Source organism: Coenobita brevimanus, chromosome 25 (assembly GCF_032717465.1).
Source record: "Coenobita brevimanus isolate Jiangsu-jjx chromosome 25, ASM3271746v2, whole genome shotgun sequence".
In the NCBI taxonomy this organism is placed as follows: Eukaryota; Metazoa; Arthropoda; class Malacostraca; order Decapoda; family Coenobitidae; genus Coenobita; species Coenobita brevimanus.
Window position 1 is genome coordinate 37,836,440 of NC_136978.1, and position 21,697 is coordinate 37,858,136.

The following is a 21,697-nucleotide window of genomic DNA, read 5'->3' on the forward strand; positions in this document are numbered from 1 at the left end:
TGCTGCAACTCGCTACCACATACTCCGTGTCATCCTTCCTCTGTGACAGGACTCCACCGATATCACAGTCACTAGATTCACAGTCCAAGATAAATGGCTGACTCTGGTCTGGGTATAGCAATACTAGAGAGCTAGCCAGCTCATGCTTGAATTCATCAAGGGACTTCTGAGTCTCTGCTGTTCACACAAACTTCTTCCTCTTCCCCAACAACTTTTGAAGAAGTGCAGCTATCGTTGCAAAGTCCTGGACATAACACCAATAGTAGGTACACAAACCCAGGAAACTCCGTAGCTTCTTCACACCAGCTGGAACCGGCTAGTTTCCACAGCTGCCACCTTCTCTGGATCAGTACAAATGCCACCCTCTCCTACAATGTATCCCAGGTATTTCACTTCCTTCTGGAACAAGTAGCACTTCTTGGGATTCAGCTTGACGTAGGCCACTCGGATCCTGTTGAACATACAGCCTCTCGAATTCCTAGTCGAAAGTCTGTCCAAACACAATTACATCATCCAGACAGATAAGAGCCATGTGCCAGTGCAGGCCTTCCAGTACGTGATCCATGAGATGCTCATAAGTAGCTAAGGTACTGCTTAGGCCAAATGGCATCACTTTAAACTGCCATAAACCCCGACCATTTGAAAAGGTTGTTTTCACCTTGTCCTTCACTGCAACCTTAACCTCATATTCTGCCTTCATGTCTAGGGTGGAGAATCACTTGGCATCTGACAGAGCATCCAGGGTGTCATCAGTTCGTGGCAAGGGGTATGCATCCTTCACCGTCACTTTATTCAGGGCTCGATAATCCACCCAGCACCTTACTGAGCCATCCTTCTTCCTTATCAGAACCACTGCTGATGCCCAAGGGCTCCTGGACGTTCTATCACTTCTTGACTTTGGAGATTCTCCATCACATTCTTCATTTCTTTTCGTTGGGCTGGTGCCATCCTACGTGCTGCCTGTTTAATCAGGCAGTGTCCCTTGGTGTCTATACAATGCTCAACAAGCTCAGTGCACCCCAAGTATAAGTCTCCTGTGGAGAAGACATCAGCAATCTTCGTCAGCAGCTGCCTCAACTTCAGCACTTGTGAGCCATTCAGGCATTGGCAACTCCTTGAAAATAGGTCTTGCAAGTGGTCTGGCAGATACCCATATTCTTTGACTACACTCTTTTTACAGACCTTCCTCTGATGCCATTCAGGGTCCACCGTCTGGCACGGTCCCAGAATTTCTTCTTCATTGATTTGCTGTGGCTCACAGGAGAAACTGGCCACCACAATTATAGCACTTCACCTGCACCTGATTCCACCAAAATTCTCCCCACCATCACTCCGGCCTTCATCTTGCATCGTACCTCAGCCTCCACTATCCCTAGACAGATGTCAAAAGAGCCACTCACCTTGCACTGGAGCAATAGTTCTGATCCTGGGAGTATCACTGTAGTGCTGAGCACTCTTACTTCACCACCAGAACTGGTACGTCCATCTGCTCTGACAGGAACCGACTTTCCTTGAACCTTCAACTTCATGGAGCAGAAGTCCAGCTCGCATCCCATGGACATCAGATAGTCCAGACCATGAAGGAAAGGATCTTCCATCTCGGCTACATAGACTGGAAGCATGGTCCCTTGCCCTGCCATTTCAGTCCGGACACCCAGGAGTCCCCTCAGTTCTGTTCAGTTCCCAGTTACACCACACACTTGTTCTGATGACTCAGGCAGAGAACGATGATGTAACACACCAGGCCTTACAAAAGTCTGCTCTGAGGCTGAATCAATCACCGGGGAACACTTCTTTTCGTCTATTCTTCTGTCAATTCGTACACTGTTGATTGCAGTTCTCTTGTATTTTCTCGGTTCTTGGGCTACTTGGGAAAAGCTGGCTGGTGGTTGCCCCTTAACACCAGCCTTCACTAGTTTTCCGCTTCTTTCTGGTCTTCTGCAGCCTTCTTCTTATCCTCCTTTTTCTTCTTAGGACACTCAGAACTGAAGTGCTCTACCACACTACATGTACAACACACTTTTGTCACAATTGAAGATTTCCTTGCACTGCTCTGTTCTTGCTCCTTCTTCCATTTGTAACAATCCTTCTTTTTGTGTCCCACCTTCCTGCAGAACCAGAACCAGCAATCTCATCCGGTCTTCTCCTGTTCCGTCTTCCACTTGTAGCAGTCCTCTTTTCTACGTCCTGGCTTTTCACAGTACCAGCAACTTCCTTCGAATTTCTCCAGTTCACATACCTGTCCCTTCCTTGCCTTGAATCCTGCACTAAGACCAGCCTGAGAAGTGAATGCACTGGACCTGATGTAGGACTCAAATTCTAGATCCTTGGCTAGTGCTTCTTGCACGCTCTTGGGTTGTACCAGCTTCACTTGCACTTTCAGCTCTGCACTGTCAAGAGCATCGGTGAACTGGTCCCTCAGAAGAATAGCCAGCAGGTTAGGTGCTGCTCCAGGATTCGCCTTGTATGCCATACTCTCCAGGTCATGAGCAAGCTACTGTGGGGATTCACCTCGAGCCCGTGCACGTCTCCAGAATCTTGCTCTGTAACCCACAGTCCGGTACATAGTCCCATATCTGCGCTCCAGCACTTCTATGAGGGACTGATAACTGTTCTCCTTTACTGACATCTGGCCCAGAATTTCCATTGCGGCATCCATGGGGCTAGTAGCAAGCTGCACTGCCCTCTGCCTATCATCCCAACTATTCTAATCAGCATGTAACTCTTGCACCTGGAAGCTTCCTAAGATACTTTGCCATCAAATTCTTGAGGTTTCTTTTTAAATGTACCCCCATTATAGTCATGCACTTCACTGGTTTGGGGCCTTAAAACTGGGGCGTCATAAGGTCCAGGATTTAAAACTTCTGCATTCTGATATTTCAGCCCTGTAATGTTACCTTTAGATGCTTGGGATCTGTCAAGATTCACCATACACTGTCCATTCTTTAGTGTACACTAACCTGAGGCTCAGCAGTGCAATATTTCTCTGCAGCCTCAATTTTCACACTAATTGTGTTTATATGGTCGACTACATGTTTCAACTGGTTGTCAACATGCTGTCTGCACACCGTCACTGTTCCCTCACTAATCTTCAGCTGGTCGTCTACATGCTTCACCTCATCATCTAGATGCTGTCTGAACTCCATCACATTATTGCTTGCCTCATACTTCTGCTGCTGTAGCTCAGTATATACTTCCTCCTTCAACTGTTGCTGTGCTTCCTTCATTTCCCCCATGAAAGCATCTAGCTATCCTTGCATCCTCAGTTGTAATTCCCTCTGTTGCTCCTGTAATGTCTCTTGAAGCTCTTCATATCGTTCTTTCTTATTTTCACTTTGTGCCTGTAATTATTCTTTGAGTTCTTTCTGTCCTTCATCCTGTGCCTGCAATTGTTCTTGTAGTTGTAGACTTTGCAATAGCTTCATTATTGTAGCCAGCGATGTGCCCTCTTGCCTTGCTTGGCCTCGTGTCTGTATATTTTCTGCCTCCATATCAATTGTTAGACTCAGTGCAGCACTTAATGATCCACACTCCTGTCACAACTGTTACGTCCCAGTCCCACACTGCCACAGGCTCCAACAGCAGTAGTACGGCAAAGGAAAGACATTGCCCAGTGAGCTGCTCTTCCTAGAGGCAGACTTTAGGTGTACAACAACACAGAGTAGCACAGGCCTTTTAAATAAACACTGGTTTCTTAAGTTCACTGTCTTTATTTTTCAAATAATTCCACTTAATGTTTGCCAACTACACTTCACTGTTTTCACAAGTACTAGCATTATACAGATATCACTAACCGCAGTTACACTTAATACCTCTCAACTTCGCTGTTTTCACAAGTACTGGAGATCTACAATCTTCACTAACTGCACTGACACTGAACTACACTCACTCTGAACTGAAACTGACTTAGTCTCTTCGTCATCTTTATACTGCTTGCATTACTCTCGAAGCTTCTTGTACACTGTCGATGGGCAATAGTTACCAATTCGGAGACATACAAAACATGCCAGAGTTTTCTTACACTGCATAACACTCTAAATGCTTTAGCATACAGACTGAGATAAAATTATATAATTTAGCAAACAATCACATGTATAAAACTTTATTGAGAAAGGGGAGCATAAAACCGAGTGTTTAACTCACAAAATACCTCCACTCACAAATAGCAGCCTAACTGGCAACTCTGACACATAGCTGAACTACGAGAAACATCGGGAATTCTCCAGCACACTCTAGCTAGCAATCCAGCTTCTTAACAGTACATGTCTTCGAATATTCTACGGTATATCTCATCGACAACCTGCTTAAAAATTGCACTTAATATCGCCATTGGTTCTAGTTTTTTTTTTTTTTTTTAATAATCACTGAACGCCAGACACAAAGGTTTCCTGTACCTATTTCTCTTCTCATTTAATTTACTATAATATTGTGGTGGATGGGTGAGAATCACTTTGAAAGCGTGCTTGTTCCCTATGCTTTTAGTTCTGTCAGTGATCTTCATTAACAAAATGTATATAACTAACAGGAAGCTAATTGATCGGGAGTTTTTAAAGATCTTTCGGATCTCCTTTCTTATGTAATAACATTATTACTGCATTTTCCTAGGCTGTTAGAGCGTTTCTTTCACTGAGACATTTCGTGAAGAGTTTTGACAGTTTTTCTATTGCAATCTTTCCTGCATCTTCTATTAAATCCACTGTGATTCCGCCATCTTCTGATGTTCTTCCTTTTTTTTAAACTTTTCAAAGTTGCTTTTGTCTCACCCATAGTTTTGGCTGGAATATTTGTGGATATTACGTTTCATTCAACGTGTGGTCTGTTGTCTGAGTTATATAGATGGTCATAGCATTATTCCACAACTTTGATAATTTCTTCCTTAGTGTTTTCACCATTTGGATTCTTAAAAGCATACATATGACTTTTCCCTATCCCTCGTCTTCTCTTTCCTGTCTTTACACTAGTTCCTACAGTAGAAGTAAGGCTTAATTTTTTTTTTTCTCTGGATGTTAAATTTCTACATATCTTGTATTTTCTTCTTATTAATTTTTGTTAATTCTGCTACTTCTGTTTTTTGTCAAGTGGATATTGCCTTCATGTTTCTGCGTTTCTGCATTAATAGTTTCGTTTCGTTTCGTTTTGCGCAATTGCCATCCCTACTATTAAAAATGCTGCATCCTTTAGCATCTTGTTGGTGTACACACATCCCAGTATTTTCAACCATTTAAAAAATATATTTTCTACACTACGTGTACTACTACTACTACTACTAAAAATCTGTTTAATTGAGACTCTACTTCGATGTATGGTAATCATAGGGGAACAGGAAAAGTTTGTAGTAGGATACTTATTAACAGAGCAGGGAAATAACAGGAATTAGTTGGAGGAGAACAGGGAGGTTTCTGAAAGGGAATAGGCTGTGTAGATCAGATAGGCAATCTTAGGTTCTTGGTGGAAAAGTTTCTAGAGAAGGGAAAGAAGTTTGTATGCAGCCTTCATGGATTTGGAGGAAGCATATGACTGGGTGGATAGACAAGGATTGTGGAAAGTATTAAGAATGTATGGAGTAAATGGGACGTTGTTGAAGGGAAGAGGCTGTGTAGATCAGATAGGCAATCTTAGGTTCTTAGTGGAAAAGTTTCTAGAGATGGGAAAGAAGTTTGTATGCAGCCTTCATGGATTTGGAGGAAGCATATGACTGGGTGGATAGACAAGGATTGTGGAAAGTATTAAGAATGTATGGAGTAAATGGGAAGTTGTTGAATGCCGTGAAGAGGTTGTATGATGGTGCTAAGGCTGCAGTGTGTGCGTATGGTGAACTGAGTGAATTATGCTATCTGAAGGTTGGACTGAAACAGAGGTGTGTCATATCTGCATGCTTGTTCAATCTGTATATGGATGGGGTTATGCAAGAGATACGAGATAGGGTAGTGGACGTTGAAGCGGCCCTAATGAGAGAGGGCAATGTTTGAAAACTCCCTGTACAGTTGTATGCAGATATGTAGGGAAGAGTGATATTGTGTGTGTGTGTGTGTGATTTTTTTTTACTTGTCCGACCCTGGGCAAAGGCTTCAGTGCCTATTCCGAAGTCCCAGTAGTCCTCCTTAGGGCCCAGTAGTCCTCCTACATCTACACATGTCACCACTTCGGCGCTAAGTCCCACCATCCATATTGAATACAGGCTAGGGCTGTCTCATACAGGACTGGTGTAGGTATTAGCGGGGGTACTTTTATGACATGTCGGCGGGTCATCTGGTAGGTCTGAGAAGTCTGCTTTTTATGAAATTCAAATCCTGAAACTGTTCCCTGCCCCAGCCGGGATTCGATCCTGGGTTCATTAGGACTGCAGGCCTCCTCTCTACCGATTCAGCCACCGCTTTCTTCTACAGAAATAAAGTCAGTGAATGTAAAGTGAAGTTGGATGAGGAGGAAATGGAAAATATGAGTGTGTTTAAGTACCTGGGTAGTGTGATGAGTAAGGGTGGAAGTTTAGAGAGTAAAGTGCTTGAAAGTGTCCAACAAGGAAGAAATGTTGCTGGTTCCTTGAAAGCAGTGATAAGAAACAGGGAAGTGAGCATGGAAATGAAAAAGTTACTGCATGACATTATTGTGATACCCGCTCTAACGTATGGAAGTGAAGCTTGGACCTTGTTGGAGGGACACAAGTCAAGAGTGAGAGCAGTGGAAATGAGTTATTTGAGAGGAGTATATGGAGTCACATGGAGAGACAGACTGACAAATAAGGAAGTGAAGGAGCGTTGTGGCTTGGATGTGGATGTGATAGGAAGCGTTAGGAGAAACAAACTGGGGTGATTTGGCCATGTTGGGAGGATGGAGAACGAAAGACTGACGAGGAGAGTGTATGTGAGTGAGGTGGAGGGGGGGAGAGGGAGGGGGAGGCCAAGGATGAGATGAAGGGATGGAGTGGAAAGGTATATAAGAGAGGTGGGAGTGAGCTGGGAGCAGGGTTGTGAAATGGCGGGGGACAGGGCGACATGGAAGCGATTTGTTTGTGGCCACCCTTTTCGGGACTGAGGCGTCTGCAAAAGGATTGATAGACTTCGATGACGTCTTCTCCCATTTTGTTCTCACAGTCACTGAAAGATATTTCACAGATAAGAATGTACGTTTCTAAGAGCATGTGTTAGATAGAGCCTTCGTTAACCCTGTTACTTCAAGAGCTAAATAGAATCATGTGGAGGTAGAAATAATGAACTTCTAAAATATGCCATATATTGATATGGTTGACTTCATTGTATATGTTTAATCCTGCATCAGCCAGAAGACCACATTCATGGAAGGTCTCATGTAGTGCAAGGATTGATGAAAGCCATATAAAACCTCTCCAACTTTAATGCCACTTCAAAGTCTAATATAACTCACCAGAATTAGCATGAATGAAGCGCAGAAGGAAGCCACTACATTGCGAAGGTTGAATGCTTGTCACTCTGAGCTACGTATCCGATTATCATTATCATCTACGAGTATGCATATGAGTAGATAACTGTGCTTCACTTACTGTTGAGTCCAGAACAACTGCCTGAAAGATCTGACCCAAGCCTGTACGGTGTGTATGGTTGCGTGGTCGTATTATTAAATCATACTTTATACAACGGTATTGTGATTTTACTGCATTCTTGTTGTCTCCAAACGGATTTGTTACCCTTTGAGTACAGTGATTTTTTTTAAAGATTTTTCTTTCTACAGATAAGAGGGTTTCATACAACTTAAATCGATACCTCGTTGCAAATGGGTTAATGAAAACTGTATGTACCTAACCAGTTCAGTTTGAAAAGTCTCTCTAAGCAGTGTAAAGTCATCTGAAGACAGCAAGAAAAAAATTAAACAATAAAATATTTGGAGTAAGAATTTGTGAAGAACCCTCGTAGTTCAACGAGTTAATGAAGGCTAATTCTAATCCCCCTTATTGAAAAGAAAAAAAAAATAGGCAACTTAGCTAGCAATAGAAGAAAAATCGCTCGGAGAATGCAACACCTCCTCTTTCTCATTGGTCTAAGGGCTGAACCTTTGACTCTGCTATGTTTCTGTAACCACTGATCAATTCCTCACAAAAGCGAAATAGTTATTTTGGTCACAAATTGTCATAGGTTGAACTTTGACCTTGTCCTATGTCCTTGTCATTTGAAGGATTGTACACTAAATCAAACCTTATTTTCTTACATGGCCTCCATCCCTTCCACCAGGCAGTATCAAAGCTGGATAAATACGTTTAAATTTGACCTTGTTGGTTAAGATTTTTACCTAGCTCTGTCACCTCGACCTTTGACCGATTAATCTTAAAAACAATAGGTCAGTCCCTTGGCTGTTTCTCTACCCATCCACCAAATTTGGTAGGTTATATAAAAACTATTTTGTTCACACACACACACACACACACACACACACACACACACACACACACACACACACACACACTTTGAGTAAGGCATAGCACTCGCTCTCGCATCGTGAGCGTGGGAGTAAAAATAGCAACAGTAATCTATTTCCTTTCAAAATCTGGATAGATGTTGCCATTGCCGGACTGCACTTTCCTGTACAGTAGACTTCCCTCCCACCCACTGAAAAAATAAAAATTTACCTTCTAGATTCATATCCCCACTTTAAACAATTAAATCCGGTGATGTATTTTTCACTTTATTTCATGCAGCAGCAAACTATTACTCTTCAGCTTATGAGTGACTTTTAGAGAATGAAGAGTTAGATGGAGCCTTCAGTAAATTCTTCACAACTATAGACATTTCCAAAAATTAGTAAAGTTGCTTTGGGGTAGGAAAATAATATGACAAACAGGAGTCAAGAGGTTAAGCCTAAGATCGCGAAGAATTATTATTATTATTTTTTTGACATCATTACTTAAACACATGAACAAATTAAGAAGTTTAACCTTTCTTCCTTGTCGTACGTTATGTGAAGTGGAATGCAAGCTAACCGCCTCCTGTCTTTAGAGATGTTATACAGCAGACCATTATAAATTAAGGCCTTGCCAGGGCCTTCACGAACTGAGTTTTACCAATACGCCTGACGAACACTGAACTTGGTTATAAAAGACCTAGCTAATATCCATGTGTTTTCTTGTGAACTTACAGTATTACCTAAAGACCTGAATTCCCTCCACATGCAATGCTCCGTGTTGTACTTACGGATTTTCATGTAAATATTTATATACAGATCTAAGTTTTATGACCCATGTTCATGCACAATCGGGAACAAGAGTTTGCACATTTCACTACATCCACTGTATGAGAGACTTAGAGAATGTCCGTCACTCTCCAACCTGCCATATCACTACACAGGAAACCAGTTAAGGACAGAGAAACAATTGGAACCCTCTCAGCTTAGGAATATAACCAGTCGAGGAAGATGGGAAGTAGTGAAGGAGAAGTACTTGGTGAACTTTTGTCCACGACTGTACATCGCTAGTGTACCGTTAAGATACAAGGGGGTTTCTATGACTTCACCCCCAAAATACAAAAGCTTCACTTTCACTCGCACCCATCTCAGTACAATAATGTCTTTCCATTTTTTCATAAAGATGATTAAGATTTCAATTGACTTTATTCAGCTTAATATCCTGAATCCGGTGACATAAACATCTGTCATCGTATTCATGCTAACTACCAGATGATGTTAAAAAGTTTCCGGGAGACTTCTCCATATATATATATATATATATATATATATATATATATATATATATATATATATATATATATATATATATATGGAGCCTGTGTGGTAAGTGGTAACGTGTGCGTTTTTGTACACTGGAGAACTAGGGTTCGCGCCCTGCCAGGGTAATTTTCTTTGGGAGCGTTCTCCCCGCCAGGTACTGCTTTGGCGGACATGAGGGATGCTGTGCTTGAACCAGTGTCGCATTCTATAAAGTATGCTTGCACTAAGTCGATTTGTGCGGGCCGATTACTCTTGGTTTACAGACTACACACACATCCACAGCCACTCCAACGCTACAATCACATTCACAAGCACTTCTCATCCTACATGCAATCTCTACCATACAGCCGAAACCACTTGGTAGAGATACATAGGCTGTATCGTCCCCACTTCGGTCGGGACAGGCCTGTCCTGCAGTGGATGCTCAAACTGCTGCTGCTTTATATATATATATATATATATATATATATATATATATATATATATATATATATATATGATGAAATTATAGGAAGAAGAAATGAAAAAAATGCATACAGAAACTTAAACATTCTTCCTAACTTAAAGAAATTCGTCTGTTGGTGGCCTGATTAAAATGAAATCGAGTCTTCTAGTTGAAAAGGTTAAGGAACATTCCAGTTAACCTTTCCAGTTCGAAAAGCCTTTGCTGGTAAGCTGAATAAAGCTGTTTAGTGATTTTATGAAAAGGGTTGAATAAAATTCATCACCACATACTTCTTCTTCAATCCCACCCATCTTTCCATCTTCTTCGGTGATGACACAGCATTCCCGTAGCTTTTAACAATGATGGTCTCATAAGAACTGATTCCACGTTGCAATAATACAAACACGCAGAAGAACTGGTGGTAATAAAGAGGGCACTATCCTCTTCATATTAGGAACCTCACTAACACCTCTGGTTGACCTGTATTAATATCCCTCGTGCATACTCCTCTATTATTAATCTGTATTATTACGTTTAATGCAAATTGTATCAGTATTATTCAAGATTCGCACCCAATGGAATATTAAGAAGCCAAGTGCTGCACTGAACTGGGAAAGAAGTGTTAGATGGCCTCTTGTCCTGACGAGAATAAAATAAGGGGGTTGTATTTTCGTAGGTGGGGGCGCTCACCATCCTCTCACTTGATGTAGTGCTGCGTCTGGGTGATTGCCCTTTCCTCTCTTCCTGCCTTTTTTCTTTCTTTCCTTCCTCTTACGTCCTTGTTTCATTCTTTCTTTCTTTCCTTTTCCTTCTGTCTCCGGGTGACTCTACACTGAGCGGCAAGCTAAATGGTTTCCTGTACATCAAGAAACTATTTACGACGCTGGGTGGTGACCACATAACCAAACTATGGCGCCTGATGGTTTATTGGGTAATTACGGCGCTCCAACCGGATTGAGCCTGTGTCGGTTGTTTGGGTTTATTTCTCACGTAATGCCACTCGGGGTTGAATGAGGCTGGTCACTCTCATCTTAATAGTCAGGACCAACTTGCCTAGCCTTGGGCTCCTACGCTGCACATGGGCAACACAGGCTTAGATGATATATGTACTGTATGTAAATACGTATATTTTCGCTGGGCTAAGAAGTTCTACGTCACCTTCTCCCGAGGTATAATTTATTATTAATTAATTATTTGTCATAAGCATATTTTTACCACTGGTATGGAAACACCATGGTAATATTTTTCTCCCCTTTCAAGAAAAGTTTCAAGTCGAGTTCATTAAACTGCGACGCCATCTTTCCCTCTTGCGCCTCTAAGCAGTACTCGTAAGTCAAGGCTCCAGGTAACTCCACGAGCTACGGCACAGTGCATCCAGTGGCGCCCTCCTTGTGTGTTTTTGTGTAGGCATGCGACTGTGCCAGGGGAAGGACAATAAAATAATTATGAGGCTATCCTGATAATGATTAAATTCTCCTTAGCATGATTGACATAATCCTAGAATTTAACGCTTTTCATCACACAGACGAAAATATTTCAGATACAAGCAAAAATAAATTGGCAAGGATGAGGTGTTAGATAACCTCCTACATCGACGAGATAAGAGTTCTGCTGTCATGGACCAAGGCGATTTTCTAACACTTCCTTCTTAGCTATTTGTTGTGGCTGTTACACCTAAATGTTATCCGTTATGCTTTTAGTATCTTACAATAAGATAGCTAACATAAACACCGTACAAATGAATACTACCGGGGCAGAGGTGTCAGGAAGGTCCCCAGATGCCACGAGCCTACCACCCATAGTGTGTGTGTGTGTGTGTGTGCCCTACAACACAAGAGGAAGAAGAGCTGCCGCAGCTAACCACACTCCCGCCACCACAGTCACCGCAGACCCGTACAGCCTTTGAGAGGGCGCGGCGGTCTTGTACCACGGTGTTATTAAGTGCACTTCTGCAGACCTGAAAGACAGAGAAGAGATGGGATAGGTCAGTTTCCTGGCTGCAAGAGTTTTTTTTATTATTATTATTATTATTTTTTTATTGTCGGTGGGGGCGCCCATCATCCACCCACTTAGTCTTGTGGTACTCTGTTCGTAGAGTAGCTCTAAATTAAATGGCAAGCCATATGATTTCCTGTAAAGCCAGGAAATCATCAACAAAGTTGGGTGGTAAACTTATAACTAACCAACGCTTATTCCATACGTGACAAGTGGGTTGGCGGAGGGTTAGTGCCCCTCCCCGGAAAACAACTAACTAAAAATACAAACAAGAAGCCTCAGACCAGGACTGACCAACAGGTGACGACTAAGGACCGAACAAAGGACAGAGTACAGATTGGAACATGGAAGGTAATGGGTGTAAATGATGAAATGAAAGAGCGAAGGAGATTGTCCAGGTGCTTGAGGGTGCAGTAGTGGATGTATGTGGATTAACTGAAAATAAATGGGGGGTGAGAGTGTGAGAAAATGGGAGTATGGATGGGGTATGTGTGGGAGTGGATAAGAATGAGACAGCAAAAGAAGGCGTGTGTATTGTTTTGTGCAAGAGATGGCAGGGGAATATAAGAGAGTATGGATCAGTTGGCTCAAGAATTGTGTGAGTATGACTGAAAGTTGGACTACAAATGTGGGCGATTGTGTGTGTGTGTGTGTGTGTGTGTGTGTGTGTGTGTGTATGCGCCAACGCAAGATCATGCAAGCAGAGTGAAAGAAGAGTTCCAGACAAATGTGGAAGCATGCATGGAAAAGTTTGAAAAGAATGAGTGTTTTCGATTGGAGATATGAATGGTAAAGTAGGAAATGTGAAGGTGGATGGAGTAGTTGGTGAGTGGAGTGTCCCTGCAGAAATGGATCAGAATGGCAGTGCTCTAGTGTACATTTGTGCCGGGAGGGGGTTGGTGATAGCCAATACCCTCTTCAGGCACAAAATGATCCGCAGGTATATGTGGAGAGTGATGATAAGGGTGAGTGATTAAGTAAATGAAAGGAAGGCAATGACTTAATCATGTGTCTGTGTGGATGATAGAAAGAGAAGGTGTGTAATGGATGCAAAAATTTAAAGAGGTTGGGGGAGTGGAGTTTCTGACCAACACTTGGTGGTGGTTAAAGCCAAGGTTCAAATGAACTGGAGTAATAGAAGAAGGGATAGATAACAGGAAGTATTTTATACAAGGAGGGTAGAAATGTTACAAGAAGATGGAAAAAAGGCAGAATATAAGAGCGACTGGGTAAATATGATCTTGAGCAAATGGGGGACATGGGAGGTGTATGCAAGATATTCAAAGAAGAAATCTGTGCGGCATGTGAGGTTTGTTCGTTCGTTTAAAAATTTCTGCACCTATAGTGCAGGCCGGGCCATACATTGGCCCTGTCAGTGCGGTGTAGGCTGTATTAAAAATAGTAAGGGAGAAGGCAGGGGCTGGGGACTCCCCAGCACCCATGCCCTGTCTTCTGGCTGGCTTTGTGGTATGTGTATCATGTGAGGTGACGAATGGGGTGAAGAGAAAACGAAAGGGGGTGCAAGGAGCAGCATGGTGGAATGAAGACGTGAGACAGGCTGTGGCACAAAAGAAGGAAGTGAGTGGATATGAAACGGGGGTGTGGAGAAAGTCGAAAGACGGAAGAGAGAGAGTTATATGTAGAGAGGAAGAGAGAGGTGAAAAGATTTGTAAGAGAAAGAAAAGAGTGGATGAGGAATTTGGAAGGAACTTGAGTATGAAATGGAGGGAATGTAAGAATATGTTCTGGAAATAGGTATTGAAAGTTAGACAGGGTGTAAAAGAAGTTAGTCTGGGTGTGAAAGATACAAATGGTAGATTAGTAATGGAGAAGGGAGAAAAAGTGAGCAGATGGAGAGAACATTTCAGGAATTGTTGAACAAAGAGAAAGAAAGTAATGAGAGTATAAGTGACTGGGGAATGGCAGGGAGAAGGAGAGATGTGAAATGAGAGGAAGTAATCAGTAGGATGGAAGTTGTGGAAATAGTGAAGAAAGTCAACGAGGGGGAAAGGCCCAGAAACTGATGGAGTGTGTGGTGAAATGCTGAAGCACAGGGGAGACACAGTAGTAGAATGGATGTGGAAGATGTGCAGATTGGCCTGGGAGGAAGGTAAAGTCCCGGATGAATGGAAGTCAGGTATAATTATTCCCCTGTACAAAGGAAAACGGGAATAAGAAGCGTGTTGTAATCATAGATGTATTTGTCTTCTTTGTGTAATAGTATAAGATAGGATACTAACAGATTTAGGGAAAATAAAAAAAGGAATTAGTTGGAGAAGAACAGCGAGGTTTTAGGAAGGGAAGAGGTTGTGTATATCAGATATTCATTCTTAGGTCTTTAGTGGAAAAGTTTCTGGGGAAGGGAAAGAAGTTGTATGCGCCCTTCGTGGATTTGGAGAAAGCATACGAGTATGACAGGGTGGATAGACAAGGATTGTGGAAAGTATTAACAATGCATGAAGCAAGAGCGAAGTTGTTGAATGTCGGGAAGAGAATGTATGAGGGTGCTAGGGCTGCAGTGCATGTGGACAGTGAACTGAGCGAAGTTTTTCTATTTGAAGGTTGGATTGAAACGGATGTGTCAAGTCTCCATGGTTGTTCAGCCTGTATATGGACAGGGTTATAAAAGAAATACACATAGGGCAGTGGATGTTGGAGAGGCCGTAATGAGAGAAGGCAGTGTGTGGAAACTCCCTGTACTGTGTTATGTGATGACGAAGGGGAACTACAAGGCTTTATGAATGAGTTTGGGAGAGTGTATAAGAAATTGAGTCTAAATGTGAATGTAGGGAAGAGTAAGCTTATGGCATCGAGAGAAATGAAGTCACTGAATGTACAGTCAGGTTGGATGAGGAGGAAATGGAAAATGGGAGTGAGTTTAAGTACTTGGGTAGTGTGATGCGTAAGGATGTAAGTTGAAAGAATGAAGTGCTTGACAGGGTGCAACAAGAAGTAAAGGTTCTTGGTTCTTTGAAAGTAGTGATAAGAAACAGGTAAGTGAGCATGGATGTGAAAAAGTTACTGCATGACAGTATTGTGATACCAACTCTAATGTATGGAAGCCTGGACCTTGATGGAGGGACACAAGTCAAGAATGAGAGCAGTGGAAATGAGTTATTTGAAAGGAGCATGTGGAGTCACATGGAGAGACAGACTGACAAATAATGAAGTGAAGGAGAATCGTGGTGTGGATGTAGATGTGACAGGATGAGTTAGAATAAACACACTGAGGTGGTTTGGCCATGAAATGAGGATGGAGAGTGAGAGACTAACGTGGAGACTGTATGTGAGAGGTGATGGGGGGAGAGGGAGGGGGAGGCCGAGGATGAGATGGAGGGATGGAAAGGAGAGGTACGTAAGAGAGAGGGATGTGAGCTGGGGGCAGGACAGTGAAATGGCTGGGAACAGGGCGACATGGAGTCGATTTGTTTGTGGCCACCCCTTACGAGACTAAGGCGTCTGGCAATAGACAGACTTTTTTTTTTTTTTCTTATAGGGACGCCTTCGCTGTGGAACCGATATAACCGGAAGGCACCTCTGTCCAGTGTAACAAGCCTCTTTCCTCTCCGTCCCTGTCACCCGGAAGAAGGATGGTGGACTGCGGGAGAAGGGCAGCTTCATCCTGTAGGCCGTCTATTTATGTCCAGGTGAGCCTTGAGCCGCAACAAATCAGCCACAACAACAACAAAAACATTGGTGCATTATGACGGGTATACTGTACAATATTTGATAGCATGAGAATGTTGAAATAATGAGATTCTTAAACTATGTTACAAAACAACTGGCTGGTGAGAAGGGGATGTGTGGAAGTGAAATGCAAGGTTGGTAGCATTCATATATAGATAGATAGATAGACAGATATATAGATATCGATAGATAGATAGATAGATACAGAAGAGATAGATAGATAGATATGTACTTCTCTCTCTCTCTCTCTCTCTCTCTCTCTCTCTCTCTCTCTCACCTATGGTAGACGCTTTTATATGTAGCATCACACTTAAGGGTGGCTCGACCAGCAGGACTGAAGTGAGACTCGCTCAGTTTAAGAACGAGCCTTGAAGTTCTTGAGAGTCCAACGCCGCCCACTCCTGTCCACCCACTCACGCCCACATCCACACCTATACCCATACCCTGCACACGCTCACCCTGCGACACCAGTATGGAGTGGTGGGAGGGGATCTGAAGAGAACACAGAGCACAGATAACTGATAATGGAAAATGCAACGACAACACGTTTATTGCTGCAAGAGAGAGAGAACAAAGAGGTCAAGGTGAACTAAAACAAGCATCATCATTATCATCATTTCATTATCATCTTGGCACTTTCCTCAGCCCAAAGAAGGAGTGAAAGTACTATGTTCCCTGCACGTTTCACCCACTGGATACTCAGATCTCTTATGGTTCTTTTCCTTTCATGTCCTTCTTCCACCCTCTCCTCTGTGTTACGCTTCTCACTAGCTCTGCTTCTTATATTTACAATTTCTTCTCTAGAACAAGTGAGAAGAAACGGAGTGCCATGGAGAAGGTAGGATGATGACATGAAGGATCATGTAACATCTACACTTAAAAAGGAAAAAAAGTAGTGAGTGGATGGTTACAATCGTCCTGGGAGGTACTAATATGACAGTGACGTATGACCAACGCCCTGTAACTCACCTTGCACAACACTCCCAATCGGGACACTCAACCACACATACCAAGTATCAGAGTTCGGGTTGAAACTACTACTACTGCTATACACAGCTCACCCTCTTGGGGGTATGCCTCTTCCATTTTCCCTGCACCTCGACATGTGGAAGCCTGTTCCAACCCTGGCAAGAAGCCACGGAGAGATGGCTGCTTGCTCGTAGTCGATGGACTACTCTGTCAGACAAGTCGAGGTAGAAAAAGAAGAATAAGTTTTTTCTCTATCAATCTGTCATAACCCTATCTCTCCCCGTGGCCATAACACTTTGACCTTGGTCTGTCTTCACGGTTACACTGTCAGCTTACACGCCGTTTCATAGTATTACCTCTCAACCTGACAAAACATGTCACTTTAAATAATGTTGCATTAATCATTTATTCACCAATCTTCCATACACATTATTTGTTACGTTTAACAGACTTATGTCTCTAAAATCATGACATTCCTATTTATCACTAATGCCTTTCTACAGCGACATAGTACTTGCACTCTTATAAACTTTCAGTACCTCATGTACACCCACGCAGACAATGAAAAGTCTGAGTCACCACTGATCAATCCTGTCACCCTATGTGACACATTTTTGTAATCAAAACCATTCTTGCTGCTATTCCACGCTTCATTTTCTGAACTGATTTCTCTGTCTTCTCTATTACCCTGTCACACCCACTGTCTACGTCACCATCTTTTCATGTAGAATGTAGACATGCACCAAGTTAGTTTTCCACCACAGTTTTTGTTCATCAGAAACAGTATGCATGCCTAATTTTATATATTTGCCTATGCAAATACAGTGCTTCACTGACGGCTAAGTTAGTGTTACCAGTATTTACCCAGAAATATTTTCTACTTCCCGCAACCATTTTGTTGTCTCATGCATTTTTTTTTTTTTCCACACACCAGCAGACTGAACCGTTCCTGCTGCAGACAGAAGCGTGCGGTATACGAATCATCCTGTATACACGGCCTTAAAATGCACTGTAAAAAAAAATATATATATATATATACCTTAACGTCATTGATGTACCAGTGCAGTTCCGGCGTCGGTCGTGCCAAAGGCGTTGTGCAGTTGGCTTTGAGTTCCTCCCCGGGGGACCACAACTGCTTGCTTATAGACAGCTTAGGAGACGACCTGGGTTCGTCTGCAGGAGCAGAAGAAAAGGAACACAAAGAGTTACAGTCGTTGATTGCACCATTATTATGACAGCTGACATTATCCGGATGGAGAAGAATGAAATAGCGTACATTTACTCTGCTCGATTGCATGAGGGTCATTAATCTTTTCAGTTAAGTGACGTCTTTTTTCTTGCTAGTTTCATAGATATTATTCAGCTTCAGTTACTTAGAATTTCAAGAGTTAATCATAGTCTTCTTTAATTCCCTTCATTATAAATGGTTTCGCCTCATCAGAGTAACATCCTTGAAAGGGAACAAGAAGAAACTAATCCAAGACATTATCGCAGTGCAGCAGGTTATAAGCAGACGACCAACAACAATCAAATTTTTATTAAGGCTTCTAAGGCCCCAAATAAAGTCATGGTTTTTAACCCGATCCCCGGTTTAAAACGTGAATTACAGCATAATCGAAGCTCACCAACATTCAGAACAAGGTTTTCAGCCGCTGAGGTATTTAATCCAAGGTTTAGTCCATCTGATGTTTAAACTGCCTCGACTGGGTGGATAAATAAAAAATTAATGTTTCGAAACATTTCTACAGACTGAGAAGGTTGTGGAGAGAAGACTAATGTCATTACAATGATCAAACTTCCTTGTCCTCTCTGCGTTGAGAAAGCTGTTCAAACCAGACAATAGCCTCTTATGACTGTAATTTACTTCTCTATCACAGAACTTCGTCAGTTGTTCAAACATTCTGGTTTCAGGCTTTATTATATACTAGGTTTGGCCGAATTAACTCCCAGGACAAACTAATACCCTTCCCGTTACAAAATGTTTGCAAATACCATTTTCTTTGTTTCCATACCGTTAGTTAACCCGGTATGACCAACTGCGATCAAAGAGTTGAATAGAGTGAATTCTGCATATTTTTGGGTGCCGCTAGTTCCGACAATTTTGCACCGTCTCGTAGCGCGCGATCGTCATTATTTCTTCTTTATACTTCTCACACTCCCTGGACTTTCCCTGACCTAATGCCAAAATAATTTGGTTGATTTCTATTACCGTTCTCGTGAATGAAACGAACAAAAGCACAGACATTTTCGCACGTCACGACTTCCGACAATTTAGCTCCTTTGCGTCCCGCGCGATCGTTATTATTTTCGTTTTTCTGACACTCCCTGAACATACCCCTACATAATGTAAAAATAATTTGGTTGATTTCAATTGCCATTCTCGCCAAAAGAAAAAAAAAGAAAAAATTCACAAACAAACACACATATACACAGCGTGACTTTACTGTTTAGACTTAGAACGTTTTGAATTCCATGAGAGACGAAACTATTAAACTTGTTCACCTATAATTGACCACGTTTTGATACTCAGCACTTTTCCATGTTTATGTTTGGCAGATTTATGTTTCCAGATTTATGTTTTACTCGCCTGTAAGCTGGGTAAATCAGTAACCTGTTTTATGTCACTGTGCGATGGCAGCATAAAACTGTCAGTCGTGCAAATAGTATCCTCCTGTACTTATGCAATATAAACGTTTTCATCAACATATATACTGTATTTTTCTAGTACCAAAGGTATGTATGCTTTACCAGAAATTTATTTAAGAGAATATTAAATAATGGTTGTTCACATATTTTAAACAGGTTATTCAAAAATTCCCCTAGTGTAATGTAATTAGACTGAAACGGTTTGACAATTTGCCTCAACATCTGATAATTTTACATTATATTAGTAATATGCAACTGGTAATGACAGACACATTAAACTTGTATGATTATTAAATTCACATATGGCAGAGTGATAGCTGACATGATAATACAGAAATAATGGACTGCACGTGCCGTGGTCAACCCTCCTCAGATATCCATAAAGTTTTACCCTATCACTTAAAGACAAAACACAGCTGCATGCACGGCCTCTTGATATCCACCCCTCCGAATCCTATCTCCCTCGTGAGGACAGGGTCCACCTGGCCAGGCTGAGATGTGGGCATCATCCAGCCATCTTAAGTTACCAGAAGAGGCTGGATGACTCCGTCATTGATGCATGTCCAGAATGCAATACAGTACCCCATACTATTAAGCACATTATGGAAGACTGCATTGCACAATCACTTACGCCAACAACACAACGTACACTCCTTGAGAGCTCTACGGGAAACCCCGGTCTCGGCCATGGCCTTCCTCAGGGACTCGGGGCTGTTCGGCCAGACTGCCTAGGGAACAACTACTACTACTACTATTACTACTACTACTACTACTACTACTACCATACTGCATGGTCTCGGGGGTAACAGTGCAGCTATAAAATGGTAGCATAACCCTGTTGGAGTTTTCACCAGATGAGGCTACACAAAGCAGTTTTTAATGATGCGATGCAAGGGGTGCCAAGGAAGTACAAGTGCACTAATGATAAGATTCTGTACAATAAGAAAGTGGACCAAGCATTCTGGCATGTGCATGATTTTCTGGAGACCTGTGTGCAAAATGGCAGCACGTTATATACAGAGAAGATCCAATTCTGCAGAAGGGAAGTAGACTTCATTGGCTTCCACTTAGGACAGGAGGAGCATGCTCCAGTGGAAAAGAGATAAACAGTGGTGTGGAACTTGTCAGTGCCAAGCCAACCTACCCTAGCGGACATCAGATCATGGCATGGTCTCATCAACGACTTGGCACCAACATTTCCACCAGCCCCTTGATGCAACCATTTGCAGAGCTACTCAAGCAGCCACAGTCAGCAAGGGTGTACTGGGATAAGCACCCTGGAAAGAAGCTAAGAAGTTCATCTGCAGACTGACCAAGATGATCTAGTATATTACAACAAAACCTGACCAACGGGAGTGGTGGTAGACTGGAGTAAGGAAGGCATCAAATTTCTCATGTTTCATCAATACTGCGAATGTGTCACTGCAGTCCTCCTTCTTCTGTAAAGAACAGTGGCACTTCATACCCGTGTGGCAGTCACGGACTGAGTGAAGCTGAAGCGGGTACACGGCTGTGGAGGGAGAATCACTGACTGTAGTCTGGTGCTTGCAAAAGAATGTCTTTTCCTGCTGAACTGCCTGAACCTCACGGTAGTGACTGACCATACACCACTGGTGACTCTGCTTGGAGCCAGAGCACTTAAAAGACCTGCACAACATCCAGCTGCTGCAGCTGAAAGAGAAGACAACTGCTCTACCACTGTACCATCAAGTATGTCCTCGGGAAGACCAACAGTGCAGCAGATACACTTTCACATTGCCCAGCACTCACAGCATCGCCCAGTCATTAATACACAGCTGATGAAGAGGAGGCAACTGCTGCCATGGTGGCCACTACAGTTGCAACACTCAGTGCAGAGGATGGACCATGGGATGGTGAACCATGGGATTGTGAAGGAGGCAGCAGACGAGGATCAAACCTACCAGCAGTTACTCAGCCGAATCTGGGCTGGAGACTGGCCCAACAGCAAAGCATAAGAACTAGTGCCTGCATCCCTATTATAAAATCCAGGATAGGCTGTCAGGCACAGAGGACCTGACCAGGTATGCCTGTGATGAGGACCACATCAGGCTGGTGATCCCTGAGGCACTCAGGCACAAAATGGTGGTCGACCTGCATGCACAACATCAAGGGGTTGACTCCACTGGGCTAAGCAGATGGTGTACTGGCCAGGGACAGAGATGGATCTGGAGTAACACTGTCACCTACCCTATATAAGAGACATGCTCCATCTCAGCCACTGGAGCCACAAATCTTCACGCCACC

The 21,697-nt window shown here is 42.6% G+C and overlaps 1 protein-coding gene across 1 annotated transcript in view; it reads right to left on the reverse strand.

Annotated features, from left to right (window-relative positions):
* Positions 1-297: 297 nt before the first annotated feature.
* LOC145393819 (uncharacterized) overlaps positions 298-21,697 on the reverse strand; it is a 126,986-nt gene continuing 105,586 nt past the window's right edge. Inside the window, exons 3-5 of the mRNA XM_080267865.1 lie at positions 17,826-17,959; positions 16,095-16,309; positions 298-490 (exon numbers count right to left, since the gene is read on the reverse strand). Of these exons, the coding sequence (XP_080123991.1) occupies positions 298-490; positions 16,095-16,309; positions 17,826-17,959 (542 nt within the window). The remainder of the gene's footprint in view (positions 491-16,094; positions 16,310-17,825; positions 17,960-21,697) is intronic.